The 19808-nt window shown below is 39.6% G+C and overlaps 1 protein-coding gene and 2 long non-coding RNA genes across 4 annotated transcripts in view; 1 reads left to right on the top strand and 2 right to left on the bottom strand.

Annotated features, from left to right (window-relative positions):
* The window catches only part of ITGA9 (integrin subunit alpha 9), a 241550-nt gene that overhangs the window by 197433 nt on the left and 24309 nt on the right, over positions 1–19808 (top strand). Inside the window, exons 24-26 of the mRNA XM_063404980.1 lie at positions 10309–10434; positions 11028–11147; positions 12835–12936. Coding sequence (XP_063261050.1) covers positions 10309–10434; positions 11028–11147; positions 12835–12936 — 348 coding nt within the window. The remainder of the gene's footprint in view (positions 1–10308; positions 10435–11027; positions 11148–12834; positions 12937–19808) is intronic.
* On the bottom strand, positions 2466–10297 carry LOC134554463 (uncharacterized). Of its 2 annotated transcripts, none has more exons than XR_010081264.1 (3): positions 8405–8608; positions 7417–7512; positions 2466–3170 (listed from the first exon to the last, which is right to left on the bottom strand). It is a non-coding gene; the product is annotated as an uncharacterized LOC134554463 (long non-coding RNA). The 2 variants fall into 2 exon arrangements; XR_010081262.1 differs by lacking the exon at positions 2466–3170 and adding an exon at positions 8665–10297 and having other exon boundaries at positions 4365–7512; positions 8405–8523.
* The window catches only part of LOC134554452 (uncharacterized), a 36701-nt gene continuing 29840 nt past the window's right edge, over positions 12948–19808 (bottom strand). The window contains exon 3 of the long non-coding RNA XR_010081251.1: positions 12948–18732. This is a non-coding gene — a long non-coding RNA (uncharacterized LOC134554452). The remainder of the gene's footprint in view (positions 18733–19808) is intronic.

Genomic DNA, 19808 nt, shown 5'->3' with positions numbered 1-19808 from the left:
GAAAGCATTGCTAATTTGTGAATGGCCCACAGCTCCTATTTTTTTTGGCTGAATATGTGAATTCTAATTTTGAAAAAGATGGCTGATTTGCCTTTTGATAAAAGGAAATTTCAGATAAAGAAAGACATGAAATATAATGGATATAGAAATAATCTGTTATCAGAATGATGAAAGAAGCAGGAAATTTGGCAGATTACCAGGAGTAATCATGTAGTAATTAGGGGTTTTGCTGAGGTGTGGAAAAAAATATATATAGTTGGTTTTTGTAAGCTTCCTAGCCAGAGAAGGAAGCTTCTCCTATTGAAGCATACTGAATGAAAAGGAAGTCTACAATTTTTTCCTTCTTTTTGAAGGAATGAGTAAAAATTCACCATTTTTCCATTGGTAAAGCTTTTCCTGCCAAAAACAATGAAGAAGGAAATTCAGAAAATAACTTCTTTTAACACACAATCCTGTTCTAAATCCTGACTCTTAGACTAGCCTTTCTCTTCTGTAACTAATGTACAAGATTTGTGGTGTAAATGAAGGAAGTAAAAAACAAGGAAACATTTAAAACAATGGTATCTGTGCATATCTGGTGACAGAAAGGTTTTCCTCCCTGTTCATGTATCAGACTGAAAATAAGCATCTTTTATTGGATTTCTCTACTGGCTTTGAAAGTACATCATTCCAGTCTTCTGCAAGGTACCAGATGGTATCAAAAGTATCAATAAATAAATAATTGGAGGAAACTCTGAGGATGTCTTGGAAACAAAGGACATCTTCTGCTTAATATATCTCCTCCACCTCCCAAGACGTTTTTTGAGTGAGAATGACCCATTTAATCTTCAGCTGTCTACAGCAGATAAGGAAAATCATCCTCTTCAAAGTCCTACCTTCCCTCCACTGCCTCTAAGGAGAGTTTAGACCTTAGGCACCTTTCTGATACATTCAAATGTCTATTTTAGTGAAACATCCCACAGGAATTGTTTGAGCCTTACAGGGAGTGTACTTACCTGCACAGTCTTCAGAGCTCCTCATCCTTACATCAACACAGTGCATAAGGAAAGTCCAGCAATTAGGTAAAGAATAAACATGGACTTATTTGTGTTTAATACATCATAGGTAAGGCTGCAGAAAGGATGTGCTGTAGACAGATAGAACTTAGCTGAAGGAACATCAAATGACAAGTGATCTCAGGGGCTTTCTAAATAGAGACATTCCCTGAGAATTATTTTGTTGCTTCATATGTTGGTTAAGCATTTCACAGTTTGTCATAGGGAGAGGAAAAGTATTTCTCAGTAACCCTTTCTTAGGTTTCATCTGCTAGAGGCCAATCTATAAGGAGCACATGAATGTTAGTGGTAAGCTGATTTTTGTGTAAGGTGGCAGTTATTCGTTCCTAGGCCTGAACCTTCTGTGGACCTCACAGTTAAATCATACCAAGTGGTCAGTGGTTCTTCTTACTGTGTACATGTGGCATGTACAGTTCTATCTAGGAAAGAATCCGCTGCCTTGTAAGTTAAGAACTTTATATGAGAAGATCTTTACTTTTATCACAAAACTGGGTATGAATCACTAGTTCTTGAGAGCAGTACTTCTGGGGATTGCTGCTAAGTATGTGCAAAGTGGTTGCAGGGCCAAGACCAGGCCAATGTTGCAAGAATCATGCTTATCAAACTTGTATATTATCAAAGCTGTATATTAAGTGCATCAGAAAAACATGTAAAGGCATTGCAATCAGATTGGCATGACTTATGCCAAACATACATCTGATACATTCTCCTGGTGTCTAGAGGAGCAGAAGCCCGAGCTATGGTGTACTCCTCCTCTAAGCTGATTTAATGCTTTAGCATCTCCACTTTGTTTCCCCTTCCCTCTTCTCATGGCCTTGTAAGGCTACTTATTGGATCTGTGGAGTACTGGTTTTCCCTGCCATCATTGCTATTTTTAGTTGAAATCTTGCAAGAGTTGTGTAAAATGGGTTAATTTTTAAAATTATTTTCTGTTGTTTCAGTGGCTCTCAAATTTATTACCAGAATCAACAAGAGTGCTCTGATTTAAACATATTTCATTATCTGTGAATATTAAACATTCTTGGCATACAGTGCAAGTAGTCAGATAACATATTTACATAAGTTATTTGTCTACTGTTGAAAGTCAGACCTTGTCTGGAATTTTTTGTCAGTACCCTTTTTTTCTCAGTGTGACATGTTAGGTTAATCCTGCTTATAAATTCTTTTTGTTCACCTAATTAAGGGTGAATCAGTATCTTTGAATCAGAATACTTGCATACATTTTTTTTGCTAATACTAGGATGAATGGGCTATGATTAGCAACAAAGACAGAGAACACATCTGTTATTTATTTTTCAAGTTTGAAAACTTGAACCCCTGCTTAGTTATTCATACATAAATAAAACAGTTTAAAAAAACATAAAGGGGAAAATACGTAAAAACTCTCTGCCAGCAATTTCCATACCACAGCCAAACTCCTTGTCCTTTAGAGTCAGTGTAGTCCAGGGATAATGAGAAAGGCATCCATTACAGAGTTGAAAAATGCTAAAAATTTTGTGAAATGACTGGCCTGTGTTCAGACCTTGAGCACGTTTCCTGCAAGTAAAATTGCTGTTCCAAATATCTTATATCTCATGTTGTTTTCCCTGAACTTTCCCACACACTTTTTCTGAGGTCGGATTTGGGTTTGATTTTATCACATGCACTCATGTCTGGATTCCACCTTCATACTTGTTTTTTATGAGTTTAGTTCTGCTGACTTCAAGGCTCTCCTTCACAACTAGTGATGGTTTAGCTCAAGAGGTGATTCCCAGACTTACTGAAAGAGCGTGGAAACCTTAAGCTTTAAGTGGAAATTTAGTGTTGCTAGCATAATGAGCTGAAGATACACCTTTGCTCACCCATTTATTTTGTAAAATGTCACTCATTATATACAGGAATAGCCCTTGGCTTCTTATATACAGCAGTGTAACAGGGAGATTGTACATAGTGCTTTGCTGGAAGCAACAGCCAGTTTTCCCCCCATTTTTCTCTCATTCTTCCAAGAGATTCCTATCACTTGCACATACTTAACCCCACGCCAGCTGCTAATATCCACATCTTCTGCTTGATCGTCAATTGTCCTGTCCAGCCCATTTTGGAATTGTAATTTCCTTCTCCCGGGTTGACAGGGCCCTGGAAAAATGGGAGGTTTTGCCTTTTGATGCATGTTAATGGCTTGAGGTTAAATCTAGAAAGGGCCACTGGCTTTCAGTTCCCCTGTGAAGTTTATGTTACAGGTAATGTGGCCTAAACCCTTAAATTGTTCGCTAACAGTTTGCTAAACCCCAACAATTTTGGAAAGGCCCCAAAGACTTGCTAGAAGTTGCCATGTTCCAAGAGTAGCTACAGATGGGCAGAGGTGATGTTGTAAGTACCTCAAAGGTGGGAAACAGAGCTGATAGCAGAATGGGAATGTGCTGAGGCAGCAGGTGTATTATTTCTTCTAGAAACTCCAACCACTCCCAGGTGACCTGGCTTCACTGGCAGCCCTTGGTTATCATCTGTGTTTCCTGGAAAATGTGTGATGTTTTTCCCCTTTGCACTGGTACCTTCTTGGTGTTGCAAACCAGGCCAAAGTATTCTCATAAATCCATACACATGCAAGGAAAGTCAGAGATGATGATTCCTGTGTATGCAATAAATTCAACATGCTATTCTCATACAGCCCTATTAAAAATTCTGCAGACTTTTTAGGATATGACGTGTGGAGTGTACATGATATGTTTTACATACAACTGTTACACTCTGAAATGTCCTCCTGCCACTTTTTCTCAAGAGTGGTGTAATCTTACATGATTAAAAACCATTGCAACTTTATGTGTTTACCTCTGCTGAACCCATAAAATAGCAGGAAAAAATTAATTCAGATTCAAATATTCAGAATCAATTAAAGTCATCTTGCACTAATTTCTTTCTTGTTGTAGATAGAGCATTTTAAAAGCATAGAGCAATGTGCATGCTTCCTCCAGTGGGTATATCTTGTCTCTGAGAAATTTAGTGGTTTGTGCTGACAACAAAAAGTTGACAGAGTAACCCATTGTACAGGCAGTCCTATTTAAATGTCTCAAGCATGTTCATAGGCTCCTCAAGGGGAGAGCAACTTACAGTAGATTAACAAAGCTAGAGACTAACTTGTCTCTGAATGTGTGATCATTTATAGAATCATAACATGAGAGAATGGTGTGAGTTGGAATGGGTAGTACAGGCAGTGTGAGGGATTTTGTGCTATTCTGCATGATGACAGATTATTAATATTAGTAGCCTTTGCAAAATTATGGTGACATGTAGAGGCCTGTTATGCAAGGTGCCATTTACAGTCAGTGTAGTACAAATGTTCTGGCTTGTATCTCTTTACATTTATGCATGTTACATGTATATGCACGTGTTGAATGCAACAGAAGACTACACATATCTATATATACACACATACATATATATATACATACACACACACACACACACACACATATATATATTCTGGAGCAAGTAATGATTTTCAGTCCCTTAAGTTTTGGATGTCCACTTTAAACTGTCTGAAAGGTGGGGATTTTCAAGTGCAACAGATGTCTAAGTGAGGCAGCTGACAGTAATGTGTTGTTGAGAAATGTTGAAGGCTGTTCTGACATCCAGTGGTGTTCAAGAATGCACACGATATTTGAGTGCAGGCTGTGCTACTGCATTAATCACTCTGATATTCCAAAGTGAGAATATCAGAATGATTTTTTTTAATCTTTCTTTACACTGGGGCTGAGCAGTTTGACAAAAGTGCCTTTGAAATTGAGGTAAAAACTAGAAAAAACATGGTGGGTGTATTGATGTTAAATGTTTTGCAGCCTAAGACAAGACATTGCTAGAGAATGGGAACATCCCAACTCTAGTAAGAAGAAATGATTGTCAGTAAAAACTTCTTTTTTACTTTTGCTCTTAATGTTGGTTTGCCTCACATGAAAGCTGAAGACATTCAAGATAGTGAAAGCATGCTTCATTCTAATAATGAAAATGACAAATAATAGATATATCAACTCTCTGTGAAAAGATTTTATAAAATGTTTGGACTTCCATCAGACAACCGCTCCCTTACAAATTTTTCAGTTTAGAATTGGAATTCTGAAAATTTAATTTCTTTGCAAAAAATGTATTTTTTTAAATTAGAAATGTTTTCCAGGAGTGTGAAGGCTAGGATCAGTAATTACTAATACTTACCTCTGTGTTGCAAAAATTTTACGCTGTTATCCCCCAAAAAACTCATGATATGTGTGGTAGTCTAGACTGTATGTGATAACATGGACCATTGAATATAGAGAAGAAGAAAAAGTAAAAAATTATTTAAGATCTTTAAAATTAGGTGCTTTTTTTCCTGCAGTGTAAAGCTGTTTGGGTCAGCCATTAATTTGTGCCTGCAGCACATTTAGACCACAGGACCAGACTCAGAGCAGGTTAGAAAAACGTGTAACATGAGCATACGTGCTGAGGATGCTACACAGTTTATCTCTTTCTTTCGCCTATTTTAAGTGCTAACGTGGACTTTGTCTACCTCTGTTTGGGTACAGATTTTAGGTACACTTCCAGTACAGATTTATCTGTATGCACCAGACCAGTGCACCAGACCACAAATGATTTTATTCAGAACTTAATAAGTAGTTTCTGGAAAATAGAATGAAACAACCTTCAGCAGAGACAGCTCTAACAAAACTCCTTGGAAGTCCCTCTTGGAAGGCTGAAAGGCTACTTCTACTCTTAGAAAAGGTTTTTACTTCCCAATCAGTAGTCTTAATGTAGGATTTAAGAGAGCCTCCCTTTTGCGCCTCCTGCTCCCTGCCCCAGTTGTTCATCTGTGTTAAGAGTTAGATATTGATATTCCTCTGTGGCTTCTGTATAGTTTTTGCACTGACTACAAAGGCAGTGCATATCTCTTTCCACATCCTGTGCACTGCTCAAAAAAGTCCCTTCTGCTGTTTCTGTAAGATGTTGGATACTGGATCCTGGGAAGACCTCTCTGGGGATAGTCCTTTTCTGTTTATAGGCTGCTGAGAAATGGAAATTTTCGAAAAGCTCTGGTATGCCAGGTAACCTGAAACTCAAAGTCTGACGAAGAGCCTGGCTTCCTTCCTACTCCATTTCAAAGACTTGTACAGTTCTTGCATCTGTAAATCATAAACATTTGGCCAGAAATTTCCTTGTTTGTGTACAAGGTGGCATCATCTTTGAACAAGAAGAAATTCACAAAGAAGCTCACAATACAAATCATGATTTGTATTTCAGAGATGCTGTTCAGTCTAAACATAATGCAAACAGGAGTTTTGTGCTAAGATTTTATTTAACTAGTTGTCTTTCTACAGATGAATATTTAATTGAAAACAAAGTTTATTGAAAAGTTGCCACAAGTTTTTTTTGGCTGGTTGACTGAACCCTTATGCATGCAAAAATTGAGAATAACAGATGATGTGAAATGTGTCTAACAGTCATCCTAACAAAAACAAACCAAAAACACTAAAAAATATCCCACCAAACCAACTGTGGCCAGTCCTTTGAAAAGGATGGATTTGCTTCTACCTTAGCATGATCCATCCATTTAGAATTTTTTTGTTAATTTTTCCCAGTTTTGTGGCTCTATGGCTTCCAAGAGTGCTAATAGAAATGGATTGCTGCTCAGCTGCCTTGCATCCTTTCCTGCCTCCTGGCTGTCAGCATATACTAATTGATCACAACTACACAGATGAGTGTAATCTCATTTCTGTCTGGTTGAATCCCCCCAAATTCTGCTGGCCAAATAGCAATGTCTGCCTTCTAGGAAGTAGATACTGTCTTTGGCTGCTAAAACAGGGTATAGGTGACCTGATGGACTGTTCCAGAGCAGTGCAGGTAACAGGAGGTGCTTAGCTTTTGCATGTTTCCCTCCTAATATGGACTTAAACACCGAATTTATAATCCACCTCACATAGGATTGCTGTGTAGTTGGCACAGAGGAAAAGGTACTTCCAAGCTGGTCCTCTGGAGGTGCCTTTCTCTGTTTCAGCTAAAATGTTTTAAAAATTATGCCCAACTTCAGTTTAAGAAAAGATAATAACTTCAAGTAGAAAGAACTAGGTTTATGTTGCTTCATGCTAGACAATTCCTTTTAGTCTTTTGAGATATTTCTGCTTTAGCTCATTCTTACACTGTACTTTTACAAGATATAAATCACGACTATTTGGGGAGTATGCCAAAAGCTTGTGTAGCACAGAAATTTGTACTGCCCTTCCTGTATCTCTTGAATAAATCTAATGACATCTGTAACTTAAACTTTCAGGAATAAAGAACAAGTACTTAGTTGATATGATTTAATTTCCATGTGAAAGATCAAAGAAATAAATGTTTATGGGCTTTATGAATCTCTTACCTAAAATAAATAATGAAAACTCATTTCAGGTGATCTGGATAAATCATAGTCTTAATCTTCAACTGAGCCCAAGGAGACTGTAAACTTTGGGTATATCTGTTGGGAATGTAAGAACAAATTATGTTAAGTCATGTTGGGAATACATACTGCAAAGAACAGATTATGAAGAATTTGTGGGCCAGTGAAACAGAGAAGGTACATCTTTCACAGAGACATATATATTACTTGTCTAGAAAATAGCATTTAAAATCTAGATAGACCTTTGGGTTTTGCTTCTTTTTCTCACAATACTTAACACAGATACAAACTGTGTAATGCTGAATCAGACTCAGAATATGCAGTAATTTGGGGGATTTTTCCTCCCTCTTTCAAGGATTTATGAATTGAATAAGGTACAAGTTTTCAGTTTTTCATCCTGTCAGAGGATGGGAGGAGGTCAGCAGCAGGACGTGTAAGAATGTCAATTGGTGGTTTCTCAGGAAGAATTTGTTGATACTCTGTTGTCATAGATTTTATTAAATTTCAGTAATTTTTTTCAGGAAATATTCATAAGTTGCAAAAAGTGGGAAAGCTTTTCTTGAGCAAGATTATCTTGACTGAAGCTTATTTTATCAGTTTGGTACTCTTCAAGTCTTAGTTGCCTCAGTCATCTACTTTCTTGGACAAGTGAATAAGCTAATGACACAAAGGGGGTTTTGTACTATTTCTGCTAAAGGTAAAAGAACAGATTTAGTGCATTAGGCTTGTGCGTTTACACGAAGATTTATCTTGTTAGTTCTGATATAAACACGGATGCACCTGAGTTGGCCAAAACATCTAAAAAGGTAGTACAAAGGGTAACACTATTGTCTTAGTTTAACACAATTTACAGGGTAGGGTCTCCGAAATAAATTGCTTCCCCTTAAACTTCTCCCCTTTCCACTGACAAGGAGAGACAAATACGAAGAAATATAAGTGAAAAAACCCCCATACCCAACTGTTTACTTACCAAAACAGCAATAATCAAGAAATACACAAGGCAAACGGTTCGACGCGCACTCACAAATGCGGAGGAGATGGCCCTAATTGTTCCAGGGAACACAGACAAGATGGTGGAGAACGCCCTCCCTGGACAACGCAGCCGAGAGAGAGAATGAAGGAAACCACATGGCAAAAAGCCTCCGTTGTTTCAAAACTGCCTCCCTCCCCCTCCTTCCCGCCCCCCACCCCCCCACCCCCAGCTCCCCCCCACCCCCAGCTCCCCCCCACCTCTTCGCCAAACGAATAACCAACGGGGAACAGGAACAAAAAAAAAAAAAAATTCTGGAAAAACTGTTTTGTCCCAAAGCAGCCAATGCTGCCGGGCTGCCCGCTCCACGCCGCCCACCAGGGGCTGTCCCTGGTGCGGCGCGGCTGCTGGACCGCCGGGAACTCGTGGAGCGGCTCTGAGCTCCGGCGAGGCGGCGGCGGGCGGCAGCGGGCAAGCCCCTTCCCTCCCCGGTGTTAAAAATGAGACGCTTGACACGGCCAATATATCAAGCAGCAATTTAATAATTAATTAATTAACATGGTAAAGTGTGAGCAAAGAGGCAGCGCTGGGTACAGTGGTAGGGGTTTTCCCTTCCAACTGCACGCCTATTGCTGGATTTGATGGTATTTTATACATATTCATAAGCTTTCTCAGCAGTTTCCATTTCTAGTTTTAACGTCACAATTCAATACCTAACAGCCATAAATCTATAGATTGTCCTGTATAATTCTATAGACCATTGTGATCTATTCTGATATTTCAATACTCCAGGATGTACTTCCAGGATATGTTTTTCCAGGTGGTGGGATCTGGCTTCCAGATGTGGGGGTCCCATCTCTATTTTCAAGTCCATCCATCTCCAATAGTGATGTCCAGTTTCCTTCTCCAGGAGCCATAAATCAGTGAGCTGAAGTCATATCTTCATGTCCAGGATGTTTTCCCACCTTGTGTGAGGCTTGAGCCCCCTCCTTATTTCCTTCTTTTGTCTAAAAAAACCTTTTTGCACTCTAAAACTACAGTTTAAAATTCTTTAATACAAAGCAAGCTTCTAAAGTTATAATTAAAGAACACTAATTGCAGAATAGCTTGAGACTTATAATAGATAATTGCAAGCAAAAGATTTATTCAAAAACTTCCTTCCATGCTTTCCTCAGCTATTTATTAGAACTCATCTTTATAACTGTCCCATGGCTGTGTTCCATCACTATGATTACACAGATTTTCTTCATTTCCCTGACACGAAACATAACTTTGTATTTCACACCGGCAAATGGCCTACGGCAGCGGCTGAAGGGATTTTGAAATGCTTGAGAGCCCGGAAAGAACGCAAGGGAGAGCTCCATGTTTCTGTCTCTTGTTATTAAAGGCACGAAGTACCCTTCCCTGTTTTGTGTACTGGAGTAAAACACAGAGGTTCTGCTTCACTCCAAGTCTTAAAGAGACGATAACTTGTGCGGGTTGATGTAGAGAAAGATTTCGGGTCAGCCCTAATGCTAAACTCCGCCTACTATCCCTGTAACCAGGGCAATGTAACAATTGCTATTGATTTAAAATGCTATGTCATAACATATTTTGCTGAGGTTTTTCTCCTCTGTCTCTATCTCTAGACATGTAGAACACAGATGCCTACATGTGAGCTAGGTTATACACATTCGTATCCTTTCCAGTCAAAGCATTTCCAGTGCATGATTCATCTGGCTCACTTCAGATACTTTCTTTAAGGTTTTTTGACTCCCAAGGTGGTTTTTCTCTTTTGACTATTAATGGGAGCCCAGACATTTAGCTCAGATTTAGGTGTGTGTTTTACAGACAGGCTAATTCAACCTTCTTGTATAATTTCATTAATTTGGAATAATAATTGTGATTTATAATTGTGCATGCAGGTTGGTCAGGACAAAGGAAGCTGTTCTTACCGTGGAAACCACAGCCCATGTGTTGTTTCTCAAGAGAATGAAAATATTTTCCACACAATATTTGCCTTCTTCACGAAGTCTGGCAGAAAAGTATTGGTAAGAAATATACCACTTAGGGCACCACTTGAACATAGAGAGTATTTTATAAAACATTTTGCATGGTTTGGCATGGAGATCTGAAGCAGATAGTTCATTGTGGAGCATATATAACAATACTGATGATGTGCTCGGGGGACATTTAGTGATTGTAATTGTCTGGTTTTTAAAAGTAAATAGGAAGTCTCAGGAAGTGCAGTAGAAAGGGTTTTGGCTGACATAGCAGCACAGACTTTGTTACTAGAGCCTTTGTTCTTCCCATGTTCTGTCAAAGGCATGTGGGAGCAGTGGTCACTGCTCTGTACTTTGTGCCTGACCCACACAAAGGGCTAATGTGCAGCTGTGATCCTGTTCCTTCCAGTCCTGAAAGCTTGCCTGGCTCAGCAGCTCTGCAGAGGAAATTTTACCTGGCTTGCTTTCATGCAGGCATCTGTATCCAGTCATCTTAAGGTCTTGAAAGTTATTTCAATGCAAGAGTGCTGTGTTATAGCAGTTTACTGTATAACTTAGTTTTCTGGTGTGTTTGCTGTTACACAATTTATCATTGCATTTTTACCTCCTTTGCCTAACAACTTTCTCCATATTTCCTGTAGAACTGTGAGAGACCAGGCAGATCTTGTTTAATTGTACATTGCAACTTAAGCTCACTACCTAAAGCAGAGTCCTGTGATATAAATATCTACATGCTGCTGAATACCGAGATACTCAAAAAGGTACGTGGTCTCCTTGTGGGTTGTCTTCAGTGCCAATTTAAGTGTGCTTATGTGAACCAATGAACTCAAAACTTGCATTTCTTCCTCTCTTTACTAGTGTGTGAAAAATAAACATGGTATCAAAGAAAATGGATCTACTTTTTAACAGTGTGTATGGAGGTGCTAATCCTAGTTCTTACCCGTTACCCATTAAGATAGAAATAAATTTAGTTCAGAAATTTATACATTGAAAAATGACAAATGAGACCCCTAATTGTGTGCATGGTGTTAAGGCTAGAGATTTCTGAAAATTGAATTGATTTCTGAAAGCTGCCATTCTAAAAAATCTAAGTGAATATAAACTGTAACCAGCTATGTATTATCTTTCTGTGTAGAGACATGGCAGAATTTTGTCATTTTTACTTCAAATTATTCAAAGAAATTATTCAATTATTATTCAAAGCAGATGCATCATGGCCACATAATGTTGAACATTTATGACAAGAAACAAATGGTTACAAGTTAATTTCTTGAAGCCACTGAGACAGCAAATCTTTTAAGATTTTGTAATTTTCTGCATTTTGACCTATTTTCTTTTACTTACAAAAATGCTGACTCTAATTCTGGCAAGGTGCTGTAAGGTTATGAGGGAACAAGATAATTGGAGGAGAAAGCTGATAACATGAGTCTATTAAAATAAACCTACTTGATAGTTGTTAGATTAAAAGCATCAGAGAGAGCCCTTATTAGAAAACAATTGCTAAAATAATTAATAGCCCTGAGCTTTTACAATTGAAATCAATAAGTCTGTTAATGTTTGTTCATATTTGAAAACAGGAAGTACAGGCAAGGCCAGGAGTTTCAGGTATTTGTTACATGCTTATAGAAATGCTGAAATATGTAAGTAAGTAGCTGAATACATGCAAAATACATTTCTGGGAAATTCAGACTTGCGAATAGCCAGGATTCATCCCATCTGGTGGGTGCCTTCTAAGATTACTTTTAGCAACATTCCTTTAAAAGACATACAGTATTTACACATGCTTGAGTATCACCGGTGCATGCCATTTTCTACTTATTACATACCCTTCCCAAGGCAAATCGCATACAAGTGACTAATCTGTAAGCTGAAGCAGCACCTTATTGAAATATGCCTGTTAAAATGCACTGGGCATTTTACTGGAGAAATATGTATTACTGAGAGGAATTGTACAGTGAGTAATTAAGATATTTGCCATGCACAGAATCAAAGAAGAAGGTCTCCCCCTGGGATATATCGTAGTTTATCCCAGTTTCTGTATATAATTTTTCTGTTCATTTGAAAGACAAATCGAAACATTTTTCACAGTTAGTATTGAGCCTGCCTATGTTACTGGAAATGTTCTGTCTTGCTATTGTGGTAAATGTGGGAAACATTAACAAACCAAATACAAAGTATGTGTTTAAAGTCTAACATACCTAATTTTTTGTAATCTGAAATAATGTGCTCAGGTGCATCTATCTGTTATGAGCATAAAGTATGTTTTTTCAATGCAGAGTTGTAACCGGGCTGGTACTTAACTGCCAACCTAGCCTTTACTAAGCATTGTCTGGGTGTATTTATTACACTGGCAAATGTTTGATGGTTTGTTAGGTTTTTTTGGCAGAGGGATTTGTGCTTTTATTGTTGTTGTTGTTAAGTCTAGTTCTTCCTCTTTTTACTTCTCAGGACAGTTCATCGGTCATCCAGTTTGTCACAAGGGCAAGGCTGCAGGTGGACCATGGCCTCAGAGTTGTGGAGGTGCCCAATGGGAGCCCAGAAGAAAAAACAGTGAGTACAGGAACCTGAAGAGAAATATTTCCTTATCCCCGTGGGCTGAAAATCATTGAGAGCTCTATACAAACTGGAATTTGTGCCTAGGCTGGCCCACAAGAGTGCCCAGACTTTGTCTGACTGGACTAACAGTACTGGGAACTGTGTTTTTGTCACCTGGCTCTCTGTAATAACCATGTCAACAGAGTGAATGATGTTATATCGAACCAGTGATCTGTGTTGTACTAGCTAAAATACCCTTAGGTATTAATGCAAAAATTTGGTTTAGCCTCCTGATTTAGGGTTACTATTTGCCTTAATCTAATTCAAATTTCCCTTGAAAACCTAGAAGAGACTTGAAACCTCAGCAATGTCTTTTTTCACATATGCCAGAATGAAATATTTAGAAGTGTTAATGATATTTTGGGAGCTGTGAAAATGCAAAAGCATGTCTAAACTTTCAGAAATTCATTTAACTTTTTTTTCTTGTACTGAGCTGGTAAAAATCAATATGGGCTGATACCACATTTTGTGTTGATCTCCCTCTTCCTCCTGGAGTCCTCTGCTCCTGCTGTGGACCCTACTTTTTGGTGCCATTGGTCTTCCTGCCTTTTGTTATCCAAAAGTCTGGCAGTTCACTGCTCCTGCTGTGTCTCATTGTCAATTCACCTGGCTGGGACCACACAGTTCACAGCCTCTTGTCTTGGACTCCTACAAAGGGCTCAACCTGCATTTAAATTGGCATCTCAGTCTCCAGCTTGCAAACCCAGCTACTTGCACCAGATGTATCCCTCAACAATCATGTTTGTAACTGTAGTCTTGAATTTCTATTTCATTAGACCTGTCAGAGAAAGGAATTCTTTTATATGACAGGAACTTCTTTTTTCGCTTCTGTTTTATTTTCTTTGTCAGGTTTCTGTACCATTCTATACAATAGACTTGGAAGTTAAAATGAAAAATATAGTTAGGCATTACTGGGAATGTGCCTTATAAGTGGCCTGCAGTCTTCAGTGTTAATACATTGCCTGGCCTCTCCTTAGTTCTGCAGCATGCACAGAATACATCTTGTAATTGTATGGCAAAATATCATTAATCACTGAAGTAACAACGGACTGTTATACCCGTGTTATACCCATGCCCCAGCTGAAATAGAAGAAGACAGTATCTTTATGACAAATACTTTCAACTGTAGAAGGTTTTAGAAAATCTTAGAATGATAGGCACACTGTAAAATTTGTAAGATTGCTATTTTTTAATGTTCAACATTTAGAAATGCTTTTTTCTAGGAATGCAAGCTCTGCTGTATTTCATTGTTAGCCAATGCTTAGCGAAGAATGAAAATAAGATTGTTATAAATGTTTAGCCAATTTGAAATTAATAAATACTTGTATTAATTATCAAGAATTAACAAAACAAAATTTAGAGTCAGCCAACAATCGGAAGTTCAGTGTCGAGTCCCGGGATTGGCACTGTGTGAACCTTAGCTACGGCCTCTAGTGCACCGTAACTCCCCCGTTCACAAATCCAGTCTTTTCGGGGTTTCCTTATATACAGTTTATTTAGCTGGGGGCAGAGTATTTTTCCACATCTTCTTTGTCTTTTGTCTTGTCCTTCATATTCATGGGAGTTCCTCTCCGCTGTCTGTTCGGTTGAATGTTGGTTGAATGGTTCTTCTGAGGGAGAATGAATGTTAATTCAGTTTCTCAGAATCATGAATGGAGAGGCGTCTCCCAGATGGTGGAGCAAGATCCATATCGATCCTAATGGCTGGATCCTTCACAGTTCCACCGTCCAAGAAGGCCCATCTGTCTCCAGATCCACCTTCTTTTCTATTGTTAATTTTGTATTTCCCGGTTTCCCGACAGGGGTATTGTTCATCCCAAATTCCTGGCAGAGGCAGTTGTCCATCCCAAAAATCCGTCTGTCCCAAGCCCGACCAACTTTCTCATTTATTTTACAGAATATTTCTTAATTTACATTTTATATATACAATAAACACAAATTATCCCATGTCATTTATCACATTAAGCAAAAAAAAGATATTGTCCTTTTCCTATTCTCAGAAAACCTTTTATCAAGGCTTGAGTTGCATTATGAAGTGCACTATGTGTGTTGGGAAGGTATCTTAATCTTCAAATGAGCTTGCTTCCAGTTCCTGGGAAGCCCTAGCTGTAAAAGTGCAAGCTTGACATGTTGTAGCCATGTAACATTAATCTGTAGTTTCAAGTCTTTTCTCATATGAGTGCCATTTCCTCTCTGCTTTATGGTATTTCCATATGCCAGCTTCAGCATTGCTTTCTATGGGTAAATGTGGACTTATTATCACATTTAAATGGTTCTTTTGGACCAGGTACCATTATTTCAATTGCCACTTTTACATTATAGTGTACAGTATCAAAATGCAAACTCTCTGTAAAGAAGATAAATGGAGACAAAAGACAAATGGAAAAGGAAGGCTGATATTTTTTATGATAGTATAAGAAATACCAGTGGACCACCCATATAAACACCAATTCTGTCAGAAACTTCAATAGACAATTTGTAAGGGAGGTGCAAAAGTGTATGTGAGTATCTGTAAGTTGGGTAGCAGGCTGTCTTTGACATTAACCCATTTTTTTAAAAATAGGCATTTATGCAATTCTCAGGAATAATTTATCTGGATTTGGATATGATTTTATGTGATTTATAATTATATTTTTTTGGCTCTGGTTACAACAGGCTGTTTGAGCTCTTAGACAAATCACATGAAGAAGGTGATTAGAGTTTGGATTTGGCTCTGTGATGACAGTGGTATTAGCATACGTATATATTGTCTGAAATAGTCATATTTTCAGGAGGTATACTTTATTTTCTTCATCATACGAGTTTACGTGAAGGTTTGGCTCTCGTCTTCTCAGTCTGTGAGCAAAACCAACAATAAGTTCCAAGAGAACAAGTAGTCAAATACTAGATTGAGGAGTCCACATTTTCTGCTCACTGCTTGTATGCAGGAAGAGAAGGAGCAAAAGGACTGCCTTTGGAAGTGTGGAAGGAAGAATTAACTTGATTTTACTACAACAAAACTATCCAAGTGCCTCTGAGTCTTCCTTTTTTGAAAGTGAGGGAATGCAAAGCCGACTGCTTGAAAAGGCAACTCCAGATAAAATGTATGTAAGTCCTGCAACACAGTGACCTGTAGAGCTTCAGGCTACTGTCTGGTGCTGTCCACTAAGTATAGGTATACTCCATCAAGCCTTTGAACCTTTCCTGCCTTCTGGATAGAGTTCACTGTTCATTTATGTCCAGCTCAGGTTTAATGTATATCTGGCTAACCCAAAATGTTACTCTATCCCCTATGCCCAAAGTTGTTACTGTCTCTTTAAAACCCTTAAGCCAGAAACCAGAATGGAGAGGTCGTGCCCAGGGCTTTTTAAAATTTGGGGCACTCAGGCCCGACTCCATCTCTCTCCCTGTTTGTCTTGACTCTTGGCCTTTTCTTGCCTCTACTTGCAACAGTAGCAAGGGGAGAACTTACATTTTGCAATCAAAAATTCAGAGTGAATTTTGCAACATCTGCGGCCAGCACTAAGCCAGAGCTGGTCTGGTGCCAGGCCACAGCCCATTAGTGCAGAAAGTCTGTTCTTTCCTTCTCTCCTCTTCCATTTGAGTAGGGACCCAAGGCAGCAACACCAAAACTGGCAGAGTCCAGGAGGTGGCAGCAAGCGGCAACACTGATCCCACATACACCAGCAATTCCTATCTGCCGCTAGAGCTGCTTCATAAGTAACCTTTGTGGGAGGGTTTGCTGCCATTTTCCCTTTGTCTTTAGAACCACACTCTCAGCTGTGGTAGCCAGCATCGTAGGATGGGCCACTCTGCAAATTCAAGTTTCTCTTTGGTGGGGGTCTCTGAAATTAAGCAATTTTGTATCTAGTGTTTGTTTACTTTTTTGTTTGTTTTTTTTGTTTGTTTGTTTGTTGTTTGTTTGGTTTTGTTTTTTGGTGGTTTTTTGCCTGTTGCTGTTTTGCTTGCTAGTAAACTGGTATTTTTTCACTTACATCTACTAGTTTCAGTTTCTTCTTATTGGTGGGTAGGGATTGGTTAAAACTAAGGGGAGAAATCATTGTAGAGTGTTCCTGTTAAATTGTCTTAAACCAAGATAATGCAACATGGGCAAGTGGTTTTCCTCCATGATTTTTTTCTGCTCAGAATTTAGATATGCAATGATAAAATATATTTTGGGGGAAAAAAGAAGGCAAAAAAGACTTTCAAAAAGTAAGTTTATGGTTGTGAAGACTTGGAAGGTGTCTTTATATGCATATCTCTATGCAAAGAGATTTAAATGTATATTCATGTACCTAAGCTTTAGCTGTCTGCCTGCAGCAGGGAGAACTCCTGACTTGGGCCTGTTCTCCATGTCTGTTTTGAAAGGAGCAGCCTGTGGTACTGGACAGTATTCATGATTGTGAAAAGCAATGCTCACTTTTAAAACTTCAAAGGTTTATTAAACCGCAACAAAATACAACAAAAGACTGAATAAGGCGAAAGAACAGTGCTGGGAGCATGGAACTGAACTGCCACATGCTCACTCACAAAATGGCTGCTCCACCTTTTTATACTCTTGGTGTTGCATCAGGTAACCCTAACCTCCCCCAAAGTCTGCCAGTAAACTCTTCTTCACTGTCCATTAGTGGAGATCACTTTCTTGCAACTTGATTGGAGGTCAGGTGTTGCCATGCTGTGCCTCCTAGTAAAAAATGCCCCTCCCTCCAAATGCCCCGGCTACCAAGACCATCTTGGGGGAAGGGGAAAGAGAGCTATGGGAGGACATATCACAATAACTTAACTATACATCAATAAAACTCCTCTTAACATACACATAATATTGATCCCTTAATTGTGAGAGCCAACCATCGCATTACCTATCTATAACAAACCCCTCTTTTTCTTTTTTATAAGTCATTTTGCTTGAGCAATTAATTCATTTTCGATGATCCACTCCTACTTCCCTTGAGTCAAAATTAAATTTTGGATGAGTCATAATAGCGTCTTTTGATGTGGGTGAGAACAGAAGGAACTGGAGAAAAAACCCTCAGGTTTTAAGCACAATGATTGGTGGAATTAGTTAGAGCAGACAAAAGGGAGTTACAGAGGTCCAGTATGGCTTTTTACCCCCATCTACCATGCCCATGGGGTTGCCACCCATAGCAGATGTATCTCAGTGGCAAGTACAGAGGCCAACTCAATCTTGCCCTCTAGTCCCTGTTGTAGTCCACTTGTCAATTGTACCCATATCAGATTTTGGAGGGAAAAGACAATAGAGAAACTATAGAGGCCCAGTATAGCTTACTTGTCCCCACCTTACCGTGCCTACAGGGTTGCTGCCTACAGCAGAGCTATATAATCTTCTCGGTGATGGACACACGGGCCAACCCGGTCCTGCCCTCTGGTTCTTGTCTTACACCACTTGTCCTAAGTAAACCACCCCAGCACCTCTCACTGTTCCCTGTGTGCTTCCGCTCAACAGATACTTGCAGACCCCATCCAGTAAAATAGGACAACTACATCAATAACTGATATGGTTCAAATTCCTTGCCTAAAGTGTTGCTTAATTCTTGAGCTGGCTGGTGGAAGCCGGACTCTACTTTTCAGACATCTTGGTGCTTCTCTGGTTATATCTTGGTCTCCGCTTAAGGGTCAGTCTTGTCTCACTCAGTCTGGATGTTATAGTATATTCTTTGGGTTCTTCCACCGGGCCTTTAATTCTGTTGACAAGTCCATCCTTGCTCTGCGGTTTGCACAGCTGATTCAGTGGTAGGCAAAACCTGAAAGAGACTTTCCCACTGAGAGGTTAGAGGCTGATCTCTCCATGACTTGCTCATTACCCAATCTCCAGGATTAACATGAATTCTGAAATCCAGAGCAGTAGTTTGAGGAATCACTCCTTTACGCCTTAGCCCTTCTAAGGTCTATGATATAGACATAATGTATTTTCTGACATTGGCTTCCCCTTCCTCATAGGTGACAACTCTCTGGGGCAAGGTCAGAAAGGGTAGTCCAAACATCCTTTCATAGGGTGAGACTCCTAGATCTGACCAGGTGTCCTGGTTTGAGGGGGAAGTGAGTTTTCCAGGAAGTTGTGGTCAAACCAATTAGTGGTCAGGTTTTATGCTGGCACCTGGAGTAGCCACTGAGAGGTTGGATACGCCTCTGAGAACACAGGGTGTTAAAAGCAAGGACTCTCAGAGGGACGCCCTCTTTTTTTGTTCCTTGTTGCAGAGGAGCACATCCTCCCCTGTCCAGCTTACAAGGCTGGGTGGGGGAGTGGGAGGGAAACCGTGTGGCCAGGTTGAGGTAGGCCGGTATCCCGGGGGGGAGAAGAGAGTGAAAGAGACTGGAGCTGAGCCAGCCCCCATCCAGGATGGAAGGGTGGAAAACTGTGGAGGTGCTTTCCGTCCCCATTCCCCCCCACCCAGGGAGAGATTGCCGCTTTGGAGCTGATATTGCCAGCAGTCGGCAGCAGAGAAGGAGCGGGGGGTGGGGGGGAAGGTGCCCGGCTGCTTGGGGGAGTGCCGAGCCTGCGGCCCTGCCAAGAGCCAGAGACTTTTAACTTTTTATTTAGCAAAAGAAAACTTTCCAGACGTTGATTCTCTTGGCTGGTGGTTTGAGAGAAGAGAGAGACAGACAGCCTGGGACTGAGATGTCAAAGGAAGATGAAAAGAATCCCAGATGGGCAGAGATGAAGAGGAGTGGCTTTTTTGGGCTGGACTTTTCTTGCATAATGTTAGCCATAGACTGAACCTGAATCCTCTTGAACATAAATTGTATTTGGGTGGATGCAGTCGGCTTGACTTTGCTGCAGTGACTGCCACAGTAAGAGTGGAGCAAACAGAGAAGAGAGGAAGAGGGTG

The sequence above is a fragment of the Prinia subflava genome, chromosome 1, assembly GCF_021018805.1.
Source record: "Prinia subflava isolate CZ2003 ecotype Zambia chromosome 1, Cam_Psub_1.2, whole genome shotgun sequence".
Lineage (NCBI taxonomy): Eukaryota > Metazoa > Chordata > Aves > Passeriformes > Cisticolidae > Prinia > Prinia subflava.
This window is presented reverse-complemented; position numbering and strand designations above follow the sequence as displayed.